The sequence below is a fragment of the Myotis brandtii genome, unplaced genomic scaffold (genome assembly GCF_000412655.1).
Source record: "Myotis brandtii unplaced genomic scaffold, ASM41265v1 scaffold10, whole genome shotgun sequence".
In the NCBI taxonomy this organism is placed as follows: domain Eukaryota; kingdom Metazoa; phylum Chordata; class Mammalia; order Chiroptera; family Vespertilionidae; genus Myotis; species Myotis brandtii.
In genome coordinates this window covers 2,807,039-2,833,634 of record NW_005353325.1, presented here as the reverse complement: position 1 = coordinate 2,833,634, position 26,596 = coordinate 2,807,039, and the positions used below count along the sequence as shown (strand labels likewise).

The 26,596-nt window shown below is 37.7% G+C and overlaps 1 protein-coding gene across 13 annotated transcripts in view; it reads left to right on the top strand.

Annotated features, from left to right (window-relative positions):
* FRYL (FRY-like) overlaps positions 1-26,596 on the top strand; it is a 238,460-nt gene that overhangs the window by 61,635 nt on the left and 150,229 nt on the right. For 7 of the 13 annotated variants that reach the window (XM_014534429.1, XM_014534396.1, XM_005853147.2 and 4 more), the window contains exon 1: positions 2,245-2,503. The exons of 1 other annotated variant lie outside the window; for it this stretch is intronic. In XM_014534429.1, the coding sequence (XP_014389915.1) occupies positions 2,302-2,503 (202 nt within the window). In that variant the 5' untranslated portion in view covers positions 2,245-2,301. Of the gene's footprint in view, positions 1-2,244; positions 2,504-26,596 lie in introns of those variants that run through there. 5 more of the 13 variants (XM_014534435.1, XM_014534402.1, XM_014534398.1 and 2 more) reach the window with 1 other exon arrangement.

The following is a 26,596-nucleotide window of genomic DNA, read 5'->3' as shown; positions in this document are numbered from 1 at the left end:
AGGGCAGGCTCAGCACAGCCTTGGCCAACCCTATAGGGAATCTTGTAGTTGTGAGAATTTCTTTCCCTTCATGAGTAGTAAGGTTCTTGGGTAGAGAGACGTATTGTCAGTGCCTTTGCATCTTGCACAGGCCATGATAGGAGCTGCTCCGTAAATATTTGTCAAATGAAGGAAATCTGAGAAAAATTTTGTAGTTTCTTCAGTGACACCTAATCCTTGCCCTTCATTTTCCCAGTTGAAAATTCAGTTTAGAGCGGCAGGTTAATAGTGACATAGGTGGTTCTTGTATACCATGAACAGACAAGAAGGTCACTTGCCCTCTACAATCAGCATTTGCTATATACCATTGTGTTTCTGGGCTCTAGAGATAAGGAAGGCCTGCAAAGAGCCTGAGAAAAGCCACAAACATAAGTGTTAAAGAACATGAGATCACACCCATAAAGAGGAAAGAAAAAGCGCTAGAAGATACTTGATAACTTCTAGGCTATTAAGGCATATGAATTATGGTTCTAACCAGTTGTTCCTTCTGTGTGTGGGGAATAGGCTGATCAGACGAGTTGTCGTCCTTTCATGTTCAAGGGTTAAGAGAAACTCTATCTCTTAGAAGCATTTTTTAAAAGTCAGTATGTTTTCCTAGTAGGTACATTTCTGCTTTAAGTCCTATACTCGACTTCCTTGTTTGTTTTTTTAACCTCCTTTTCACTGTAGAATTCCCTGAGGCAGGATTTGCATTAATAAGTCCTCTAACTTTTCTCTGAACCTTAATACTATAGTAATGCTTTACATGTAGAGGACCTTCAATTAATAGCTTTTAAATAATGAAATAAAGAATAGTAGACTTTATAATTAATGTAGAAAAATGAGGATTTAATTCAGAACCAGAAATTTTTTTCATTATAATTTTTTCTGATACGTATATATAGATAGTTTTATGTTTCATCTTTTAAAAGATGTAAATCAGTTTCTTCGTGTTGAGAAGAATGAGATTGTGCTTGTGTTTCACTAAGTGAATCAGATTTGTTATCTTATTAAAACACATATCCTCAAAGTTATAATCTGATTACTTAGAGGGAGTTTACGCCTATCTGTTCTCTCTGGTTTTTCATTTCCTTCTTGCTCACTTATCCCCACCAGAGGGCAGGCGAAGGAAGGGAAAAAAGGAGGTATTAATTTCAGTTCACAAAGTCTTACGTAGGCAACGTCCACTGGAGTATTTCGTCATGCTTCTGGAGTACATTAAGCAATCGGATCAGCCACTTCAGCTATTTAAAAATATTTAGTAGAGTGCTCAGTTACTACTTAAGTAAGGTTGATTACTGGGTTTATTTAATTAGATCATTATATTTAAAATCTATATTCTTAGATCCATATATTGTAAATTATCACCTTTTTTTTTTTTGGCAATTCATGCCAATGTCTCCATTGCTACTGTTGATAATTGCAATTGATTGTGATGAGGACTCTTTTTTATTTTTAAAAGTACATTGGAATGTTCAGAATACAATACTGCTTTCATGAATCAAGTTCATAATACGTCTTTCATGTCCTATGAAGCTTGATGTTCCTGAGGTCTGTTAGTGAGTTTTAGAATCATAAGAGTAATCATTTTGTTTTTATTTTATTTTTAAATCCTCACCCGAGGATATTTTTTCCATTGATTTTTAGAGAGAGTGGGAGGGAGAGGGAGAGACAGAGAGAAACACGGATGTGAACGAGACACATCGATTGGTTGCCTTCCACATGCCTCTGACCAAGGCCAGGAGCCTGCAATCGAGGTATGTGCCCTTGACTGGAATAGAACCCGAGACCCTTCAGCCACATGCTGATGCTCTATCCACTGAGCCAAGGGCATAAGAGTCATCTTTTGACTACTGGTTAGTTCTACACTTCAGCTGTAAGTTTATTTAGAAGGACGACACACCTCAGGCCAAAGTAAATTTGTCTCAACATTATTACAGTGTGAGTTTTCAAAGTCTAAATGTTAAACTAGACGGATGCTAAACCTTTTATGGTCTGAATATTACTGTTAACACCCATTGTAGATGTACAAGGACTTGTACACGTGAAGTGCCGTTTCATGGTCGATAGCTGTTTGGTTTGTTATCAGTGTGAACAGCAGATGTCCTGAAAATCAGCTTCCAAACAGCTGGCACTTGGCCTGCTGGTGTTGAGCACCACCTAACCTCACATGACGTGTCTGCTCTTTGACATACATAGTGGACCTTATCTCCTCATCAAGGAAATTGGTGCAGGCGCCTTTTCTGTGTGCTCCTAGGACTAGTAATGTAGAAGAGCCTTATAATGGACTTTTTAAAAAGAGTGGTGCCTCCCATTCTCTCGGGAGATGTGGTTGTGGAAGCTAGAGGTGGTTTTCAGGAAGGTTCCCCCCAATTACTGAAGATGAGACGTCTCAGTTTGTTTTCATCAGAGAAGACTGTAGGTGAGGAAGATGGAATCACTATCTGGCACAGTAATTATGACAAACACCTCCATCAACAACTCGGTAAAGTAAAATGGGAATAAAATGTATTATTTTCAGTCCTTTAAAAAGTATTTTAGGAAAGAAATTATGTTTACAAGTTTGAATTCTAGTAAGCAAAAAAAAAATCTGTGTATTGAAAGTCAAGTTTAAATATTATAAAATGTTTAATACAGTAAATATGTAGTTGGTGTAAAGTTATTTTAGTATCAAAGTTTTGCTGCGAGTTTAGATGGAGAAATATTGATGCTGTAAATTAATATTTCTGTAAAGAAGTTTACAGTTTGATGATCTTTGGAAAATGTGTTATACTTATTGGAAAAATGTTATTTGTAACCCATAGAATATGTAAATGAAAAATAAGATACTGAGTTTTACCTATCACCATAGAAACCATGTCCATTTTATTTTAAAAATATACTTCATTATTTTATTGTGAAGATAGCAAATATTTGGGGTGAAACATAAAAAGTCACATCTTTGAATATAATCATGATTATTTTGAGTCACAGTACCTTTATTTAATATAATCCTGCAAAGTTAAATTTAATGTTTGAGCAAATGATACTCAGTCTGTGTTAGAAGAAAAATCAGTTTTGCATATAGTACTGGTAAATAGCAAATATTAAAAGAAAGGAAATCCTTTAGGAAGAAAATGGAAAAATGCTGTAAGTTTTTAAATTTTTGACTAAAATGTTCTGTATGATTATGATTTTTTTGCGAATAAATAACTGCTTATATAAATGAATATAATACTTTATGGAAAGAAGAGAGTTTCTCTACAAGTTTGATATATATATTCTTATAGCTGTTTTCTATGCATACTTTAATATGCACACATACATTTTTATTTGTAGAATTTAAAAATGAGGTTTACTATCCAGGCTGTTTTGATGTGTGCCTTTTCATTTAATACATCATAAACATCTTTCTGCCTCATTTAAAACGCACTTCATTGTGTGGATATAATTTATTCAATCAGTCCCTTATTAATGAACATTTAGTATGACTATTTTTAGTTATTAAAAATAAATATCCATTTATATATCACGTTATACCTTTGTATGATTGCTTCTTGATAGAAGTTTCTATGTGCATTAAAAATTTTGGTCAGCAATGCTAAGTTACCTTTAAAAAATTTCTCAATTTCAGTTCCTCGGGGCTGAAGATGAGTGCCTCCATTTCCTTGCATTCACACTCCATCTGTTTCTTGTCAGGTTAAAAATTAGGGTCGTATTTGTGAGAAACCACACTTTCTTTTACATAATGGATATTTTTAAAACAAAGGACACGGAGCTTTTAAGCTTTAAAAAGAAATATATATTGATACCTACAATGTATTGGTATTAGAAGTTTCTCTTTTTTTTTATACTATTCACTCATTTGAATGAATGAAGTGGAAGTGAGGCCACTGAGTTAGTACCTCTTAATTTCAGTTAAAATTGAATGTCTTTCAGCACTTAGTTTTGAGTTCAATAGTGCAAGTATAAATAAGTGAAAAATGTGAATATATTAATATATGCAGTTATTTAAGTTATTAAAAACTACTTTTTCTTTAACTTTCAGTCTTTAATCATTTTCTTTATCACAGCCTGTGTGATTGGACTTGGTGTTTAAATGTAACATACTATGGCCATTAGTTTAATATGTCACCTTTTTAAAAATATATAAATTTTATTGATTTTTTACAGAGAGGAAGGGAGAGGGATAGAGAGTTAGAAACATCGATGAGAGAGAAACATCGATCAGGTGCCTCCTGAACACTCCCTACTGGGGATGTGCCTGCAACCAAGGTACATACCCTTGACCGGAATCGAACCTGGGACTCTTGAGTCCGCAGGCTGACGCTCTATCCACTGAGCCAAACCAGTTAGGGCTAATATGTCACCTTTTATTTTTTTATTTTTTAAAAGACATTTTGAGCATAGCACACATGTTACAAAATATAATAGATTTTGTAATTTATATTAATTTTCACATAAGCACTCAATTGAATGATGAAGAATTTTCCGTAGTAGCTATCTTTTTCTAGTCACAGTCAAACAAAGCAAAATCATGAATACTGAAGAATCTGATGTCTGCAACTTCAGAGGCTACAGGTTCTTTATGGAATAATCTTGCCCAGTTTCTCCCCCAGAATAAAATTCAACTTTAGGAAATGACTCTTAAAATTAATTTAAAGGACTTCTTTGGCAATTTCTGTAAGAGAGACTTGGTTAGTTGGCAATATATAGAAATTTACTTGCTACTTTTAACTCCAAAAGTATTTATAGATGCTTATGCTTTCTTTAACAAAAATATTTGTAAAATTTTGAGGTATTTGCTGGGGTTGATAGTTGAAGAACATTTATCTTTGCTTTTGATAATTTTTTTTTTTTTTACTTTTTAACTTTCTCTAAATATTAAGTAACTTAATATTTTTAAATTTTATGGAAATTCTTAAGCAACCCACTGGATTTATCAGAAATCCCCCCTTTCTCTGTAAAATACATTCATTAACAAATGCCTCTTGTACACAAAACTGTTCAACTCCTCTGCCAACATTTCTGCTCCCACCGGGTTGAGTTGTGTGCTTACCAAGAGTTGGGTGAAATTTTAAACCAAACCTGTTCATGCCATTTATACTTGTAATTGTGATCATATAATTTAGTTAAATATTACGTAATTCAGTAAAGTATGAGACTAAAAAGAAAGAGCTATTGTGGTGTAAACAAAGTTGAATACTTTGATCAGACTTCATACAAGTGAATTCCTAAAAAAATTTGCTTTTGAATTGCGAGTAAGCCATAGAAGTGTATATGATTGGAAGGATTTTGCTTTCAGATACCTTCAGCTTCCCTGTCCTCTTTGAAGAAATTGAAACTGGAAATTGTAAATGATGTACAAGGGTTAAATTTTAGGCAAGAAAACAATTAGCAAATTCACCCTAAGAGACAAGTACTTGGCACTATATTAAAAGTCTAGGGAATAAACTTGGATTTTATATTTTAAGTTAAAATAAAACTTTTGGTGGACCTATAGATCCCTCCTCCACAATTCCTACTTTAATGAAGGTTTTTGATTATTTGATTAACAGTATAATTTATAACAAATAATGTTGTAGTTTTTGTTAAAGAAGTAAGTCACTTATTTGCTATCCCTATTCCTTAAGAAACAGGAATCAAAGATTCATGTATTTGTGTTAAAAATTTTATTCATAAGCTGCTTAAATATTCATAATTTTTGTGTAGTCATAGACATGTGATCAAAGACTGATTTCACTGATAAATATTAGTAGAATTGGCAGAAGTAATATCTAGCTGCACACATAAAAGTTGGTGGGGAGAAAATGCCCTTCACTGACCATTGAGGAACAATGACCATTAGGCATGGTCATGAGTCAGACCCTAAGGATCAGACAGTGTGTTCCACAGGCTTCTGTCGTGACAGCTGCAAAGTCCTTGTATCTCTAGGATTGGGTTATTTTTATTCTTATGAATCAACCTTAATTTTGTTGTTGTGCATTCTATTTGGAGTCAAGAATAAGTGAGTGTAAATATAAGATTTATTTATTTTCTTTGTTTTTTAAAATTTATCTTTACTGTTGAAAGTATTACAGATGTCTTCCTTTTCCCCCCATTGAACCCCTCTACCTTGCACCTGCCCCTCCTCCCCCAGGCCTACTGCTCTATTGTCTGTGTCCATGGGTTATGGATAAGTTCTTTTGTTAATCTCTTCCCACTCTCCCCCCCCCCCCCCCCCCCCCACTTCCCTCTGAGACTGGCCAGGGCAAGATTTATTTTTATAATTCACCAAGACCAGAGATAATGATACATTGAACAGAACTAAGTATATGTCAACATTAAGGATGAAAGAAATTTTGAGCGCTCTCTGTATTCTGGGCATTATTTTCTTGTTTTGTTTTACCAATAACTGAAATGGTATAATTTGTCTATCTATTTAGTGCATTCAGTTTTCCTCCCCCCCCCCCCCCACCCCCCTCAATAGAATATAAGGTGAGCATGGACTTTGCTCTGTCTACTGATGTGTTTCAGGGCTTGGAACAGAACAGTTGCTTAGTAAATATTGGTTTAATGAGCAAATGCTGTCTAAGTTGTCTTGAAAACTGAGTGAGATAGGTTGTTATGCAAAGTTTTAGAAGTTCAGAGAGGCTTTAACCAAATTATTTGAGTTTTTTGACTACTAAATGGTCTAGTCATACCATTTAAAAAATATATATTTTTACTGATTTCAGAGAGGAAGGGAGAGGGAGAGAGATAGAAACATCAATGATGAGAGAGAATCATTGATTGGCTGCCTCCTGCATGCCTCCTATTGGGGATCGAGCAACCCAGGCATGTGCCCTTGACCAGAATCGAACCGCAGACTCTTCAGTCCGTAGGCGGACGCTCTATCCACTGAGCCAAACCAGGTAGGGCTAGTCATGCCATTATTTTAAAATCAGGCATTTGTTCTTTCTTTCTACTCCATCTCATTGCAGTGTTGATGTTTTGAATCTTTATGTATAAACTTATTTTTAAAGGCTAATTGTATCTACCGAGGTTAGGTGTTCTATTAAAGAAACACACCTTTGGGGGTGCTTTTATTTTAATAAGAGCTATATTTTCATAGGCATCAACTTTAATTCCAGTATATATTGAGCATTACTATTTGAGAGTCTGTGTTTCACTTTAATGAACAGTTGATAATTATTTTTATAACACTGGTTAGATAAGCTGATTAAGGGAATAGCTATTTCACATGACGTTTTCAAAAACACTTAAGAGGTGCACATTGAGATACCATTTCCATTTCATTACAAAGTGTTAATGACTTCATGGGTTATAAACATTTAAATAGTATACCGGTATACCTCCCCTGAGATATTCAGGACAGTTCACTAGCCAGGACAAACCAAAATGTAGCACTTGTTAAAAATTCCAAAAGCCTTTTGGTTGAGCTTTAAAGGCTGCTGTCTACATTTGACTAGTAAAGAAAAGGGAATGCTAATTGTTACTAAAATATATTTTTTAAATGTTTTATTGATTTCAGAGAGAGGAAGGGAGAGGGAGAGATAGAAACATCAATGATGAGAGAGAATCATTGATCAGCTGCCTCCTGCACGCCCCCTACTGGGGATCGAGCCTGCAACCCGGTATGTGCCCTGACCAGAAGTTGAAGCAGTGACTTCTTGATTCATGGGTTGAAGCTCAGCCACTGACCCACACTGGCCAGTCAGCTAAGATATTTTAAATAAGTGATCTTTTCAGTTTTGTTTTTTGTAGAACCATTGCCTTTAGTGATTAGATTTTGCACCTCCAGAAGAGCTCGGTTTTTTGTTTTTTTGATACATTATGTATTGGGTAGTGGAATAGCATGGCAGGCCAGTTTCTTTTCAGAAGGGAATGAGATGGATTTAAGTCTTTATCAAAGACTAGATTATGAAGAGAGAGTTTAGAGAAGGTCCCGGGAGAACATTGAAATGAAGTAGATTTTCTCCTGATACTTCAAATGCATGTAGTGATAACAGACCAAAGGAGATGAAGAATCAATCATTTGGGACTCAAATGTGATAAAAAGGTCCTTGGGCAGGGCAGTGTCCTAGAAGAACCTGAGAGCTCCAAATAACAATCAGTCTGCTAGGGAGTTTCTGGCCTGACCCACATGATACCTTGTACTTGCCACGTATGAAGGGCTTTAGGAATTCTTGCTTATACAAATGGGATTTGGAAGTTTTAGGTTTTTGTAGTGTCATGAAATCAAGGAGGTTTTCTTACGTAAGAGGACCTTTAGAGTATTTTTCAGAAGCCCTATTGGGTTGTTATATACATGCCTTTGGCTGCGAAATTGACACATAGTTTAATACTTGGTGTCTATTGTTTACAAAAACTTTTGGAATTTTGACTTGGAGGTAGATGAATCAGATTTAATTAGAATTTATCATTAGAGCATTCCATCATGGAAAATATTCTAGGAATCTGGGTCTAGGTCTTCTATTGTGCATAACTCAAAGAAACTTTAGCACGTGATTTAGAGCTGCGGGAGAGTTCATGGGCGCTTGAGTTGTACCACCTTTTCCTGTGCTTCCTTCTTTGTCCACAGTGTGTGCTCTTCCAGTCACTGTGGCCAAATGACTGTGAGATTCAGCTACCAGGATTTTTAGAAGTTAGTGCAGCAGTATTACTTTAGTAGTTTCTCTGGGCTATTTTTAAAGTTAGCCTAACACTTCTTAAGAAGAATCATTTTAGACTGTCTCCTCACGTTACATGGATATATATATATTTTTAAAAATTGGAGCAGTTAAGTATGGCTAGAGTTAGGGTCAGGCTCTTTACTTTGACATTTAGAAAGGACTTGCAAGAAACTTAATTGAAATAAAGATGCATCTGTCTCTCTTTTAAGGAGCCTGGAAAAGCCTCCTCTCTATCCCACTTACTCCGCTGTTTCCTAATCGCAGGACTGATGTTTATTCAGTGTGCAGTGGTATCCTGATACTGGTTGTTGAAAGATTACAGTTCCTCCCATCAGTTGATATTTAGCTACTGTGCCATCTCCTCCCCCAAGCGCTCCTGCTGCTCCAGTCCTTCTGTCTCCGCCCCCGGACCCTCTTGAACCACCCCTGGATTCATCAACTAAAAGGTGAATCCTAAGCACACCAGGGCCCTTCAGGACCCACCGCCACTCTGAGGCTGGGCATGTTTTAATTTTTAGTTACCATATCTTCCTGGTAGCTGACTATTTTGATGATTACCCCTGCTTAGTCTCTCTTAAGAAGCAAAAAGAAGGAGTTATATCTAAGATAAAATAGTTGGGAAAAAAGGTGGGGGGGATAAGAAAAATATACAACTAAATAAATTTTTAGTCACAACATACTGAAATCATAAAAGTGTAAAAAGATGAATCATGTGATAATATCTATATTGGAGGATGCTAAAGAAAATAAAAGAGGTGGGGTTGGAAAAACACACGGTAAAATAGGTTAAGATGACTAAAGCTAAATGTAAGTTTAAAAATGTCACTAAAGGAATATACTAGAAAGGTTAAACAAAAATGTGCTATAAAAGAAATTCAGGAAGCAACCTACAATCCAAGTTACCTCCACCCATGTACCAGTAGTGGCCTTTGGAATGAGGCAACTATGCTAGTAGATAGTTACAAGCTTCCAATCCTGATGACTTCCTGGGACTGGATCTCTGCAGGGGGGATCGTAGTCTCTGTGTGCCTGTCCCTGGGTTTGCATAGTTTATCCCCCCCCAGCTTCACCCCAGTTCATTATTCCCTGGGTCAGGTCTCTAACTCATTGTCTACTAGCTTCTACTATTCCATTTAATATAAAAGTGTTCCTTTCATCAGGTAGTCAGTTCTTTGTGAACTGAGTTGGTCTTATTTATTGGGGGTATCCCCAGAGCTTAGCCCAATGGCACCCACTTAGTAAGCAGTTAGTAAATATTTGTTGGATGTTAGAATTCTGTGTCATTTGGTCCTTGTCCTTTATATGCCAGAACAAGTTTTTTCTTGTTACCGGGAGCTGCTGTCAGTTGCCATATTTAGCCCACTGACTGTTCCTTCAAAACCATCTAGCACATTGCTCAGTGGGCAGTGGCTCCTCAGGCAAAACCAGCCTTCCATTCATTTCAAACGAAAAGAGAGAAAAAACAACAACAAACCACACCAAAAACCTCAAGTTGAGCAAACGATGATCTAGAACAGAGCTTGGCAAACATTTTCTGTGAAGGGCCAGATAGTAAATATTTTAGGCTTTACACACCACAAGTCTCTGTCACAGCTACTCAGCTCTGGCTTCGTAGAGCAAAGGGAGCCTAGATGATACACGAATGTATGTGTGGCCACGTTCCAGCACAGCTCTATTTACAAAAGCTGGCGATGAACCAGACTTGGCCCCAGGGCCAAAGTGTTCCAACCACGAAGCTAGAATATGGAAGAGAATATTGCTAACATCAGAGAGCTACCTGCATGTAACTCACCTGGGAAACGGGGAATGGGAGTTTTGAAGAAGGGCTCCAATATTATACGTTTTTGTATTTTTTGTAACCCTTGGAATAGTGTTTTGCCTGTAGTAGGTGTTCAATAAATACTTACTGATTTGATTGGGGATCCAACCATATTACTTATCCTCCAGGGCTTCAGTCATCTCATCTGAAATTTAAGGGTTTATGTTATGTGATCTTTCATGTTTCTCCATTTAAAAACAAAATCTGTGATTGTGGAAGGCCAGGTGGTTTATTCTTCAAAGATAATTGTTGGCTTGTCACATTTTCTCTATGCCCTTAAAATCCTGATGTGGAATTCTGGGAAATGGTTGCTTTTATGAATCCTGTTTGTGGACCTTTCCACAGTGGGGAACTCATTGTCCACTAGGCTGTACCTGCACCTTCTACCCATCTCTATCACCTCATACTACCACTTTATTAAATCTCAATCTCTCTCTCTCTCTCTCTCTCTCTCTCTCCCTCCCCTCTCTCTTTTTCTCTCTCTTTAAAGAATAAAGATAACCTAGACAATCTCAGGTGACTCTCTCTTCCTCTCTCTCTCTCTCTTTCTCTCTCTCTTTAAAGAATAAAGGTAACCTAGACAATCTCAGGTGTTTCTTTGTAGGAAGATAGCGATCAAGGTGAGGACCGATCAGTCTGTTTGTCTTTTAGAATTACATTTTTCTAAACTATGTACCAGGAAAGCAAATATTCCATCATTGCCCTATTCATTTAAACATTATAGATAAGCAGTAATCCAAAATAATTGTAAATAGTACAGATGTAAATTTTTACCACTGTACCTAAATTCTTTTTTCAGTTGAACTTTTGATAGATTTTTCTGTTTCTAAAGAGTGATTTGTTTAAGATTAGATAAGTTGTCTGATGATCTCTTAGACTGTTCTCAAGAAGTATAAGCTGGAATATATTTCTAGTCTACAAAGTGGAGAAACTCCAGAAAACACTAAAAAAGTTCTTAAAAGGAATACAGAAAATTTCTCTTTATTATGTCTTAGGCTTCTGAAGGTTCCTAGTCTCTATTTTTAAGTAAGTATAGATGTGTGCTAAAAACAACATAAGCAATATAATATTTTTATAAATGTAATTTAAAGGAGCTCTTCTTAAACTTTAATGGGCTTAGCAATGACCTCAGAGATCTTACTTTTAAAAAGTGGGCTCTGATTTACTAGATTAGGAGGTGCTTTAACGAATATTAAGAGTATGAAGGTAGGTTCTTTCAAATTACTTTCAATATAGTACATTATGATTATGTTTAACCACGCATAAATATTTTCCTGTGTTTCAGTCTGGCCCATTTAATTCTCTGGGCAATCTCTTCATCTTTTCTTTCTACCCCAGCTGGCACTCTCCTTCCTAAGTGTGATTTTTGTCTTTACATTTAGTCGCCTCTGCAGTTGGACACTTCCTTTTCTTTTCTGATGTAGACTCTTCCTCTTATACTTTAGTACAGCCTTGTGACTTACTCCTTTGTTTTAAAGTTGTGAAGAGTGTTCTCAAAGGTGGCTCAAACAATAAAAACCTCTAGTTGATTGTAAACTTCCCACGCTACTGACAAAGGAGGAAAAATTCAGAAAGGCAAGTGTTGGTGGGAATCAGTGGGCCTTCACCTTGTGGTGGCTGCTAAGGTGACCATAGGTCCTCATAGGCCTTGGAGAGTTGACGGCTTACATCTCTGTCCTGGCGTGTTGTTAATAGTGCCTATTTCCACCCTCAAAAAATGTCCTGCTTTGGACAATACATTTTATTTTCATCCTGTTCATGTTTCTTAGAATTTTTCTTATACATTCCCAGTAATGCATATTCCCCTTTCTTCCCAATACATCTGTATACCGTATATCGACAATGAAAGTACCTTAGTATTAACAATCTAGTTTCTTTGTAGGTGATGAATAGACATTGTGTGCATTGTAAAAATACAAATCCAGTAACTAGCAGCCTTTTGAATAGAAAATTTTAAATCTGGATTTTTTAAAGCAGAATTTTCAAAAATTATTTCACAAACAATTTCTGGAATCTCAATAATGAATTTCAAGTATACTCAGAAACAGGTTTTTTTTTTTTTCCCCATTGAAGAAGTAAGTGTCTTACCACTGGGCCAAGTCATATCAAATTGGTATGGCTTAGGGCAAAGAAGAAAGTATGATTATGGGGTCTGGACTGCTTCATTTTAAGCAGAGGAAGCATTTTTTTTTATTTTTATGTGTGAAATATATTAAAAGAACTTCAACCAAAAACTAGGAACAATTGGGCTATTAATAAATACCCTGTGTCAGGAAGGTAACAGTAATTATACCTCACGGCATACGCAAGCAATGGAATTGCTGCATAGGTAACCACTCCTGAAATACAGAGCTTAGTTAAAATGCTTCTTTACTGCTTTATGTTGCTAATTTGAGAATACATTGGTGCATTGGTCCAACCTGTGACATTTGTAGAAAACTTACCCTTTTATAGCTATAACCATTAGTTCAGAGACTTGACATATAATTCTGAAATAAGCATTTAATTTGGACATGACCTGAAACTTTCCTATCCAGAAATCTAGATGGAATTCTGGTTCAAGTGTTTGAGGAGCAGATGCCCCTCATCACTCACCTGTTTATTTCATTTGTCCTTTTGTAGTGCTGGATTTGAATTATTGTTACCTGGTTGTTATTTTTCTTCAGTTCAGCCGAAAGCCATTAATTTGTGGTTATTGTTGGCTAGCAAGTACTTGAAAATAAGGAATTCAGTTTCCTCCCCTCATCAATGAAGAAGAGAGCTGGAAGGCTTGTGGGGTTGGTTGTCCCTACATTCTCCTCTCATCTCTAGTCCTGACATCCCTTTTGTACTACATAGCCAGAACTTTTCTTGATGTGACCTATGTATGTTTAGTACCGTCTATGCAGTCACCTAAGCCTAAGGGTCACTTTTGAGTAGTTCGGCTTTAATTTTTTTACCCTATGTATTCTAAATACATCAAGAAGTACGTCTAATGAAAAAATTGGAATCTGTCTTCTTCCCCCCCCTTATTGCCTTTTCCTGAATTGTTTTAAGTATATTATTAATTTTTTAAGTCATTATCTCTCACCTTAGCAATTTAAATAGCCCATTGAGCCCCGCCTATGTGGTTAAGTGTCGTGTGGACCCCTGAATCAGGAGGTCACTGGTTCTATTCCTGGTCAGAGCATATGCCTGGGTTGTGGGCTCCATCCCCTGTGAGAGGTGGATGGGAGGCAGCCGATCAATGGTTCTCTCATCGATGTTACTATCTCTCTATCCCTCTCCCTAAAATCAATAAAAACATATCCAAAAAACTTTTTCAAATAAATAAATGGCCCATTGACTTCTGTTGTGTTCTCCTCCAGTCCATTCCTTACCTAATTAGTCAGTTTCCTGCTCAAAACTCTTCTATAGCATTTGATGATCAACTTCAGTATTTCCTGGAGCCTTATGGGTATTTCAGGGCTTCTTTGTGAATCTCCTCAGGCAAGTGGAAGAACCAAGTGGATAGGAATCTGGTGCTCTAACCCTGGTCAGCCAGTGTTACTTTGATTTTAATTTAGAAAAAAAAAAAAAAGAATTTTTTAACACTTCACAAATTTGCATGTCATCCTTGCGCTGGGGCCATCCTAATCTATTCTGTATTGTTTCAATTTTACTATGTGTGCTGCCAAAGCGAGCACAATCTATTTTCCTTTTTAAGATTAAGCATAAAGATTCATTCTTTAGAAGAGGGAGACACACATAGCCACATCCACACTCTAGCTCCACCTTTGGGTCCTAACCCTCCCAAGGGCACAAAGATCTATTTTAGTCATTAAATTATCCCTTTAGCACCTCTCATGGTGCTCTGCACAGTGTTTAGACCAGTGATGGCAAACCTATGACACGCATGTCAGAGGTGACATGCGAACTCATTTTTTGGTTGATTTTTCTTTGTTAAATGGCATTTAAATATATAAAATAAATATCAAAAATATAAATCTTTGTTTTACTATGGTTGCAAAGATCAAAAAATTTCTATATGTGACACAGCACCAGAGTTAAATTAGGGTTTTTCAAAATGCTGACACGCCGAGCTCAAAAGGTTCACCATCACTGGTTTAGACCATTTATACTTAATATAATTGGTGACATGATTGGGCTTAAATCTATATTGCTATTGTTTCCTATTGTCCTATCTGCTATATTTTCTTTTTTCCCTTCTTTGTCTTCTTGTATATATTTTTAGTATTCTAATTTATTCTACTATTGCTGTATTAAATTCTCTTTTTGAACTACTTGCTTTAGAGTTTACAAAATCAATTTGAACTTATCATCCTTTACTTTCAAATAATAGCATAACATTTTATGTATAATAAGAACCTGAAACTTTATACTTCTTTCTCCCCTCCAGTTTTTGGGCTATTATAGTCAAACTAGGGGCCCAGTGCATGAATTCGTGCACATTGAAAGGAACTGTGGTCTGCGAGGTTGCAGTGGACACTGGGGCGGGTCTTGGCCCATCCTCCGAGTCCCCACCTGGCCTCTCCCGTCCCCTGTCTGCTGGCAGCCTCACTCTCGCTGCTGCCACTCCCATGGGCTGACACCACTGCTCCCATGGGCTAACGGCGCCAATCCAACTCGCACCCGCTGATGGCGGGGAGTGATTAGGGCCAGCACCGGAAGCAGGTGCAAGCGGCATCTGCTGCCCTGATCACCCCTTAGGAGCAGGGGGAGGTGGAGAAGCCCTCAGGGGCGATCAGGAGCAGCGGGTGTCAGAGGCAGCTGCCGGCCCCAATCGCCCCTCAGGAGCAGGGGGAGGTGGAGAAGCCCTGAGGGGCAATCAGGACCGGCACTGGGTGCTGGCAGCAGGTGCAAGCGGCAGCTCTGGCTCCAGCAGCCGGTGCAGGTAGGGCTGGCACCAGCAGCAGGTGTGAGCACCGGCGGGACTGCGGCGCATGGGAGCAAAGAATTTTCAGTAACCACCAGAGGCTCACCCCGATGACAGCAACCGGCGCCCTGCCTTGGTCTGGAGTCCCCGCTCACCTGTTCCACCATCCTGCCACGGCCGACGCCCACCATGTTTCATGCATGCCCCCTAGTGGTCAGCACATGTCATAATGACCAGTTCGGTTGTTTGGTCTATTTGCATATTAGCCTTTTATTATATAGGATGTTTTATTTCTTCATATGTTATAAACCTGACAGTACATTGTTAACCACTTTTGCTTGAAGCAGTCAGTTAACTTAAAGAAAATTTAAAATGAGAAATAAAAGGTCTTTTCTTACCTTTACATTTGCCTTTTCTGGCACTCTTCATAATTTGTATGGATTCAAGTTTTCATCTTGTATACTTTTCTTACTGCCTGAAGAACTTTATGTAACATTTTTTGTATGTAGATCTGTTGGTGATAAATTCTTTCAGCTTTTGTCTATCTTGGAAAAGTTTTTTGCTTGTTTCTTGACAGGATACTTTCACTGGATATAGAATTGTAAGTCACCAATTTTTATGCTTTAAGCTTTTCAGTGATGTCATTACAACTTTTGCCTTGTATAGTTTCAGATGAAACGTTTGTGTTCATTTTTATCTTTGTTCCTCTGTATGCAATGTGTCATTTTTTTCCCTCCGATTTTAAGATTTTTCTTGTCATTTGGTTTTCAGGAGTTTGATTATGGCATGCCTTGCATGTGTTCTTTTGGTACATGAATCCTTGCTTGAGGTTTGAGTGTTTTGGATTTATGGGTCTTCATCAATTTTTTAGAATTCTGATCATTATTTCTTCAGGTAGTATTTTCTCTTCGCTTCCCTGAGATTCCAATAACACATATGTTAGACTATTTGATGTTCTTGCGAAGGTCAGCGAGGCTTTATGCATTTTTTTCTTCGTTTTGTTATCTGTTCTTGACTTTGGAGAGCTACTATTTCCATTTCTCCAAGTTTACTAATCTTTTGTTCTGTGGAATCTAATCTTTTTTAGTTCCATGCAGTGAATTTATTGTTTAAGATATTTTGTATTTTATCTCTCAGAGTTCTATTTCAGTCTATTTTTATATATTCTCTTTTCTCCTCATTGTGTTTACTTTTTCATTCAAGTTTTTGAGTCTATATATAATAGTTTTTTAAGAGCCCATATGCTTAATCCCAACATCTCTGTCATTTCTAGATCTGCTCAATTGACTAATTTTATGGGTCACATTTTCCTACTTCTTGACACATCTAATAATATTTAATTAGATGCTACACATTATAAATGTTGGACTTCGTTACATTCTTTTAAAAAAGTGTTCTTTGTTCTGGAAGGCTGTTACTTGCTGATAGCTTAATCTTTTGAGGGTTGCTTTTGATCTTTTGAACCTATGTTAAGAAGGGTTTAAAGTAACCATTGGCCCATTAGTAAAGCATGACACTTCTGAAGTATCTGCAGAATGTCCTGGGTATTCAACTATAATAGTTTCTCCGAGTTTCCTTGTTTTTGATAATCTCGAGTATTGGCTGGGTATTTTTTAACTGTTCATTTTGGGTTTATATGATGTTCATATGTAGACTGGGGTTTTAGGTTTTAGGAAGAACACAGAGGAAAAATGCCATTTTCATCATCAAGAATGTGTGCTCTTAATTTATCACTGATGAGTTTAATCTTGATCTCCTGGCTCAAGTAGTATTTGTTAGTTTTTTTCACAATAAAATTCCGCTTTCCCTCTGCTATCTATATTGTACCCTTCCAAAGAAGGTCACTAGTATAGCTCATGTTTTTAAGGATCCGGGAGTAATGCTCCTCCTTGAGAGTGAAGTATCTACATAAATTATTTAGAATTCTTCTGAATGTGTATCATGGATCCCCAAGACCATCCTCACATTTAATGATCTGCCAGAAGGACTCGCAGGACACAGCGTGTCCTTGTACTCACAGCTATGATTAAGAACAGCAAAAGGACAGTAAGCAAAATCAGCAAAGTGAAAAGGCACGTTGGATGAAATCCAGGGGAAACCAGGCACAAGCCTTCAGAGTGTCTCCCAGTAGCACCATAGAGGAGGCAATTGATTGCCCAGTATTGAGCTACGACACCATGGGTGAAATGTGACCAGCCACGGAGCTCAGTAGAGACTCAGTGCCCAGGATTTTTACCAGGGCTGATCACATGAGTATCCAGTGCCAGGCACATACCCACATTTTAGACTCCCTAGCCTAGAGGAAAGCAGATGTTCAGCATAATCTGTATTGTTTGTACCAACAGTTTAGGCATAGTGTGAGCCACTCATGTCAGTGCTGGGAATGGTGGGGGCCCTCTTGAAATCTAAGTTCTTAGATGCTAGCCAAGGGCCAGTCTTGTAAGCAGGACTTTCAAAGGATACCAGTCAGGCCTGCTGGGTTAACTTTTTTTCTGCACAATGTGGATTGATCTCTTCTTATTTTTGTATGTAATCATTACTTTATATCAGTATAGATTCATGGATATTTATTTTATAGTTTGGGTTATAGTCCAAAACTACGTTACTTATTTTGTTGCTGAAATTGTTATAGCAGCCCTTTCATACTTTTGACCCTAAAGGATGCTCTAGTCCAGGGGTGGGCAAACTTTTTGACTCGAGGGCCACAATGGGTTCTTAAACTGGACCGGAGGGCCGGAACAAAAGCATGGATGGAGTGTTTGTGTGAACTAATATAAATTCAAAGTAAACATCATTACATAAAAGGGTACGGTCTTTTTTTTTTTTTTTTTAGTTTTATTCATTTCAAACGGCTGCTCTAGTCAGTGGTCAGCAAACTGCGGCTCGGCAAACCGCGTCTCGTGAGCCACATGCGGCTCTTTGGCCCCTTGAGTGTGGCTCTTCCACAAAATACTGGCTCTTCCACAAAATACCGACTTCTGCGCATGGGCCACGAAGTTTCAATCGCACTGTACGTGTGTGTCCGCACGTGGTATTTTATGGAAGAGCCACACTCAAGGGGCCAAAGAGCCGCATGTGGCTCGCGAGCCGCGGTTTGCCGACCACGGCTCCAGGTTATTTTATGTGCTTAAGTCCTAGAATCAACCATTTCTCCAAGAATCCTGCTTTTTTTTTTTCTTTTCTTTTCTTAAAAATATATTTTTATTGATTTCAGAGAGAGGAGGGGAGAGGCAGAGAGAGAGAGAAACATCAATGAGAGAGAAATGTCGATCAGCTGCCTCCTGCATGCCCCTACTGGGGATCGAGCCCACAACCCGAGCATGTGCCCTGACCTCTTGGTATGTGGGACAGTGTTCAACCACTGAGCCACACTGACCAGGCACTCCTGCTTTCTTTCTGTAATGAAGTTTTAAAAATGTTCAAACATTCATTGTAGAAAATGTGGGAAATGTCAAGAGTGGGCAAAAATAGGTTTACAGTTGTTCATATGGAAAATAATAATATAAGAATAACCTGTAAAATCTAACTTTAAAAATAAACCCTGAAATTAATTTTATGCATCTGTGTCCCAAAGAAACTGTTACTGGCTTTGGCTTTGTGTACATCGTGACAGGCTGATTAGATAAAACAGAAACATTAAGTTTATTCTTTTCCATCCGTGTAAACAGAACTCAAGCAGAAGAAAATCCTTTTTTTAAGGTTGTGAGAACATTACTTACTATTTACCACCCCACCCCAAAGTGATCATACTCTGATATTCCGCAAAACAGTTTTGCTTGTTAGAGTTTATATAAAGGTCTACTAGGAATGGACGTTAGTTTCTTTGGTGTGACATTATAGCCAAGTGGTATTAAGTAGCTTTTAAAATTTGTTGGAGGCTCGTAGGCTTAGCTCCATAGGGGTAGGGAAAAAATATGGCAAAATATGTAGTGTATGCCTCCTCACTTCCTGACATGGTTCAGTGCTGAGTATTAGCATTTAATGGTGTAGTTTATATAGGTCTAGATCAGCTTATTCTCCTAACCTGCTAACAGCTGTTCAATGAAAAGATTGTATTTTCAAATCACTTTGGAGAATACTTCAGTTAAAAAAGAAAAATTATAGCCCTGGCCGGTTTTTCTCAGTGGATAAAGCGCTGACCCGCAGACTAAATGTTCGCAGGGTCGATTCTGGTCGAGGGCACACACCTTGGTTGCAGACTTGATCCATGGCCCCTGTGCAGGAGACAACTGATGTTTCTCTGTCTCTCCCCCTCCCTTTCACTCTCTCTAAAAATCAATGGAAAAATATCATTGGATGAGGATTAACAAAAAGAAAAGAAAAATCATATTGTTTTGTATACAACTAGAGCCTTCGGTTTGTCGACATACATGGTTGTTGAATGAGATGTAGTAGGAGGTGATTTTGGACTGTGGAATGCCCTTTATTCATGTTAACACCTTGAGGCATTTGTGTTCCACTAGACCAGGGAAACCTCGCCCTTAACTGATCCTGAGCTGTCTCCGATCGTGTTCAATCAATGGTGTTGTGTTATGGGAATCCTCTGTGGTTAGCTCTTGCAGCCCTGGTTTGAATTTAGGTTTTGGGCCTGTTCAGGAATAGGAATGGCCTAGACTTATTCCAGATTTCTTGGACTGTGCTAAAGAAATGCAAGCTTTTAATGACGCTCCCAATAATACTATTATCACTGAATATGTCTTAATGAATATGACTTTCCTTTTCCCTTAATGTATGATACTTGTACATGGAAGAATGTTCTTTTAGCTTTTAATACAGTGCCTAAATTTATTCAGTTCTAACTTTGATCACTGAATTTACTTATTTTTTTATGGTATTTAAAGAATACAATTGTATAGATGGGTCAATACAAAAATAATGCCACATATGGAAAAACACATGCCTCATGACCTTCAAAGTCATAGTAAACCGATTATGAGGTCAAGGCATGTTCCTTCGGCTGTCAATATAAAATAGTTTTGTCGGGTTTGATTTGGAAATTTTTCTACTATTTTGAAGAGTAGTTAAGCTTTTACCAGGGCCAGTTTTCAGTTTTAAAAGTTTCTATAGAGTTTTAAAGATGTGCATTTTGTTTGACTGGAGGATTTCTTGCTGTTCATTGATATTCTGAGATGTTCAGGGAAATTTGATGCTATTTTAGTAATAGAAGACCCTGTTTTAAAATAACCCCATTATTATCAGAGAGTCCTCTCTGTTGAATCAGTTGCATGCAGCAGAGGAAACTTTGTCCTGAGCTGAGCAGTTTTGGAGCTGATGGAGGCTCGGCCACGGTGTCCATTACATCATCTTTTCAGCCCAGTAGCCAGCGTTCTCTCTGGTGGGTTAAGTGAGGCGGTGGACCCTGCATCATCACAAGCGTGCGGAGAGAGTCCCTGCTTACTGCCTGCGTGTGTAGAGGGGTGGAGGGAATTTACTACTGAGACCTCTCAGAGAAAGCTGGTAGTGGAGTGGGGTACATACCACTGTGGTTTTTCTTCTGGTCAGCTCTTACAGGGAGAGATTTAAAGATACGTCAGGTTCGAATTCACTTTTTATTTCTAAAGCCCTTAGCTGGTGAGAAACTTGGCATCCAAGGGCAGAGCTCTACCCTTGTCTGTTTACTCGCACTAGTGACTCCCCTGAAAGCAGCTGGGGACACACAGCTCATCAAAACTGGTAACAGGAACATAAACAGGGATCATTGCGGCCACGTGTATGTCTGCATCAAAAGAGGTGAGGGTGTCCTTCAGGGCACTTAGAATAAACTTGTGAGCGTTCATTCAACGCGATGGCTCATCTGCATTCAGCGGCGTTCCACTATAGTTGTGCGTCACTGCGAGACTGCATGGTAATGAAGCCAAGGCACTGTGGGTCAGAACTGGCTGCCTGCGAGCTGAAGAGGGACAGCAGCTCGGCTCAGGCTCCGAGGACAGATCAACAAATCCGAGGCTGCTGCTGCTGCTGCTGCGCTGCAGCCCGTGGAGACAATGTTGAGTCTACAGGATTCTGTGTTTTTTGAAATAAGCATAAAGTCCTTGTTAAAGTCCTGGAGCAGCAGCTGTAAGTACAATTGCTTACATGGGGGAAACGCTGAGTCTGACCACTGCCATTCCTTGCATGCTCATTCTTGAAACCCATCCATACCGAGGAATGTTTTTTTGAATGAAAATTTGGGGCAGTTGTAATATTGGTAGTTAAATATTCTTTGACCGGCCTTGGCTTTTTTTATTAATATGGTATCATTCTGGCAAACTTTCTCTCAATGGTCAGAAAATGGGGGAAAAGGATGACAGATAGATGCTGATCTCCGCAGGGCTGCCGGATGCCGGTACTCTTCCACAGTTCTGTTAGCACAGAATGTTTGTGGAGGCAGCTTCAGCTGTCTTAAGGCACCAGGCAATTTAGCATAATGATCATAACTTTACCGTGTTCCTATAATTGAAGTTGCAATGAGTAATTTTCACATGTGGTAAATTTTCTGAGAAAGAACATTCAGGACGATATACTTACATTTCAAAGTTCAAGTAAGTCAATAAAACTAATGTCACTGAGTTGTTATTTTTGCATAAATCTCTTCCTAATATGTGGATCTGGCAGACGTATGGATTTTGTTCAGTATCTCCAGCATTTTCCAGGGGTACTTTTCTCTGAAGATCTCAAAGCACTTCTGGAAATTATTTATTACTATAGTCACTTTTTTTTTTTTGCCAAAATTTTCTTAATAATATGATACCAAACTAATGAGGTAAGCAAAGAGTCTGTTATAATGTCTGTTTTGCCCCCCCAAAATTGAAATGTGACTTTTCCAAGGTCATATGATGGCAAAGAACTGGAATTAGTACCTGGTTGTTCTTGCTCCCAACTGTGCTGCCCGGGCCTGAGCAAACGAATGAATAAAATATGAGAGACTAAATTTAATTTTTTTCAGTTAACTCTTTACCAAAATATTTATTTAAGTGTAGTTTTGTTTTGCAAGCAAATAATATATGGAGGGGGGAAAAACAACCTCTTAAGATATTGTAGAATATAATTAGAGGAGATTTGTATTATGCCAAATATACTGTATTTACAATCTCTGTATTTTATTTTTGATCTGTAAGTAATTCTTCCATATGGAGATATTGTTGTGCCAGATGGCAGAAAATTATATTAGTTCTAGGGAGAAGTTTCTAAGTGAATATACATTGTTAAAATATTGGGAGAATTATAATTACTAATTTTAATTACTTTTACTACATTAGAATATAGAATACATTTTTTAATCAAATGAACTCAAGCATGTTTCCTAATCTCTTTTTTTCCCTTTACCATTGCTTCTCTCTTTTCCTCATCCTTACCATATATTTTTAAAAAAATAGTAATAGTTTTATGGTGAGAATGAAGCTATAGTCAATGGGTTCTTATAGAGGAACAGGTATGTTAGATTATGTCACAGCAGCTTGTCTTGTAAAAACTGAGTTTGCTTAGATACTTGTGAACTTTGTGGTTATTTTGTTTTGTGACCATTTAAACATTTCTATATGTCATTGCCTGAACCCTGAAACCATCACAGCCAAATCTCATGTAATCTTGTTCCTTAAATCCAGGAGTAAACAAAAAATAGATGTTTGTAAAGCCTTTGCTATTAGTAATATAGTGATTCTGTTAGTGGGCATCCTATTGCCCTTGGGCATTCATAGTACAAATCTCTGTGAAGGCTTTTTTTTCCAGTTGTAAAGCAATAGGTTGATATAGAAAATAAGTTACAAGTCTCATTGTTCATGAAAGCCCTAAGCATGTCTGCTGCCTTAGCCATGGAACGTGGAAGAATGTTTTTATTTCTCCAGCAGCTGTAGATGCCTTTTTTTGGTCTTCACTTAGCCCTACTTTATTTTAAAAAGAGAAAGGATTAAAATATGTTAAATATCCTAGAGAAGGATAGTAGTTATCTGTCTCTTCCTAGGGATGTTTTCATAATGCCAACATTTGAATTAGCCAGTGTTTATTGAGCATATACTCATTAAGAAAAAGATGTGATTTTTGCTCTTAAAGAGCTTCTAGTTTAGTCAGAGGTTAAGTATACATGGAAAGTTAGCAGTAAGGAAGTTAAATGAGAGAGATTGCATATGCATTATGACTTGCCAAGTGACTGTTACACAGGAAAAGGACGGGGGGTACGGAGATGGAAGGAATCATATTGAACCACAGAGGGCAGAGAAGACTTAGAGGGAAAGGAATTTGAGTTTGGTGTTGAATGGTAGGATGTTCCCCACGGTGGCAGGCTGCAGTGCCATCCACAGTCTCCCTGGGACAGAAATGGGGGGTGAGTCAAACAACCCTTTCTCACCCCTACCCGCTTCCTCTTTCAGTGATTTACCATGACTTGCCATTCTTCTTTCTAAAATGTTCTTAATCTCAGTGCCTGCCTTCTGTTGCCCACAGCCACTTGCCTTAGTTCAGTTATCACCTGGATTATTGCCATGGCTTCCTTTTGTTCTGTTTGCATCTTCCACATTGCTGCCAAGAGTTCCTTCCACATTCACTCTCTCAAAGTCTCTCCCTCCTTACTTCATAGTTTCCCCCTGTGGGATGAAGCCTTTCACCACCCATCAGGCCTTGCTCATTTTGTTAACCTCCTCTCTTGCCATACATACCTAGTTCTCTCTTGCCATACATACCTAGTTCTCTCTTGCCGTACGTACCTAGTTCTCTCTTGCCGTACATACCTAGTTTTCTCGAACATGCTGTGTCTGTATCTGCTGCTACCTTTTGCCTAGAATGCACTCCACCCCTCTGTCTGCTTCACAGTGGATTCTTTCTCACTTTTCTTTATTGTTTAAAGTATTACATATGTTTCCTTTTTCCCGCATTGACCTCCCCCCAGCCACCCTCACCACCCAGCTCATGTCCTCACCCCCCTAGTGTCTGTGTCCATTGGTTATGCTTATATGCTATCACATGATCTCACTCATTTGTGGAATATAATGAACAACATAAACTGATGAACAAAAATAGGTACAGAGACAGAGAAGCATGAACAAGCTGTCAAACTTCAGTGGGAAGGGTGGCGAGGGGTAGGAGATCAACCAAAGGACTTACTTTTCTTGAGTCAGCCAGATACTTAATGCTTCATCTGTTGTGTTCTTTACTTTAAACATCATTGCATCTTTACACTTATCTCCCTGTTCATGCCTTTTTCCTGGTGGGCAAGAATTGACTGTGTTCTTTGTGTATTCCATGCTTAGTTAAGTTCTGGTAAATGTGCTTGCAACTAAGATCAAGCTTAGGGGCCACAGTCACTTTGTTGGAATGGATTAGTAGGAAAGAAGGTAGGAGGGTAAACATGGGACTCCTCTTATGCTTTGTGATTAGTATTATACTACTGATGTCTCCCAGGAACTATTCCTGAAGCAGGAGTGCACGAAATGATACCTTAGTGATTTCACTAAATTCTAATTGGTGAAGTTCTTGGGAAGAACAGAGAAAAACCTGATTTATTAATAGCTTCTGTAAATTAAAAAAAAATGAAAACAATTCTTTTATTATACAAATTGTATATTTCAAATGTTGCCCCCATCCTCCCAAAGAAAACAAGAAAAAAAATCTGATTTTTGTCATTGAACATAGGTTAATAGCAATATATATTATAATTCTTTATCATTAAATATAATGTCTCATATTTATAAGATGCATTTGCCAGGATTTGTACTTATGTTAACGGCCACGTTTTACATTAATTGCTGCGAGGCCCTCTGGTTCCAGCCCTGCTTAGTTGGCAGAATGTTGTTGCAGTGCTGCTGAAGTTTGATTATAGTTGAGCCTGTTTCTCTCAGTAACAACAATGAGGTGACATTCACTATGGCCTAAATTCGGGATTCTGTCTTTGTGCCAACAGCTTTAGGCATTACTTCTTCTAAAAAGGGAAGCAGGAATGTTGGGTTAAACCAGCTATATAGTGAGGATCCTATCATTTAAACGATTGGCTTAGTTCCCTAAAATTAATAAGACGAGGTAAGATTTATACTGAGAACTATTCAGTTATGTATCTGCAGTGTTAAGGTCACAGATACATCCATTATCAATATTACACCTCTTGTAAACATATTAATTTATAGAATTTGCATCCATAATTTTATGACAGTGAATGTTTCAAAGAATGTAATATTTATCACAGACATGGAAGAGATAAATTGACCTAACCACAATTTTATAAATTAAAATGTGAATAAGATATGGCATGTTAAGAAACTAAATTTGCATACATTACTTGAATTTTTAAACACTGAGAAAAGTTTATGAATATAATTTTTAATGCTCAGAGATGTTTTTCCTGGATTGCAAAGAATAGTAAAAAGCCAGCCTCCAAAAGTGCAATTAGGCATTTATGTAAATTTCAGTTAAAATTTGTTATTGATTAATAATAAACCTTTGTTATTTGATTAATATTAATTAATAATATTGAAGTACTTATGGGTCTGGTATTGTGGTACAAATTATATGTGTGTATACACATGTATGTACAATCAGATACGTACATACATCTATTAAATCTCATGTAATCATTATGAAAATCTGAGGAAAGTATTATTGGTGCCATAAAATATATCTTTTTAAAGTGTATATTTCAGTAGTTTTTTAATGTATTTGCAGAGTTGTATAATCATTGCCACTTTATAATTGTAGAACATTTCATCACCCCCAGAAGAGACCCCATACCCATTAATCTATTTTTCTGTCTCTGTGGATTTGCCTATTCTGGACATTTCATATAAATGGGTCACACTATAGGTGTTCTTTTGTGACTTTCTTCTGTCAGCATATTTCCAAGGTTTGTCCCTTTGTAGTATGTACTTGTACTTCATTACTTTTTAAGGTTGAATGATATTCCATTGTATGGATATACCAGATTTTGTTAATCCATTCATTGAGAATTGCTGTTATTATAGAAGAGTAAATTGGTGCTCAGATAAGTTAAAAAATACACAAAGAACACCCCCTCACAAAAGAAGGACAACCACACACCCACATTCTTTATCTGTAGAACTTCCATTCATCCTTCATATTTCAATTTGAAGGTTCCCCTGATTTAGTGATCCTTAGCAAAATGTGAAGGAAGAAATAGTTAACAGTTTGGGGGAAGGGTAGGTGGGCAGGCAGAAGGGATAGTATGTGCTAGAGGCTGGAGGAAATGGGGCTAGTTTGGCTGGAGCAGGTATGGGAGTGAGCTACAAAGGTAGTCAGGTGCCAGACCACATGGAATCTTGAAGACCTTGTTATAGATTTTGCTTTTAAACC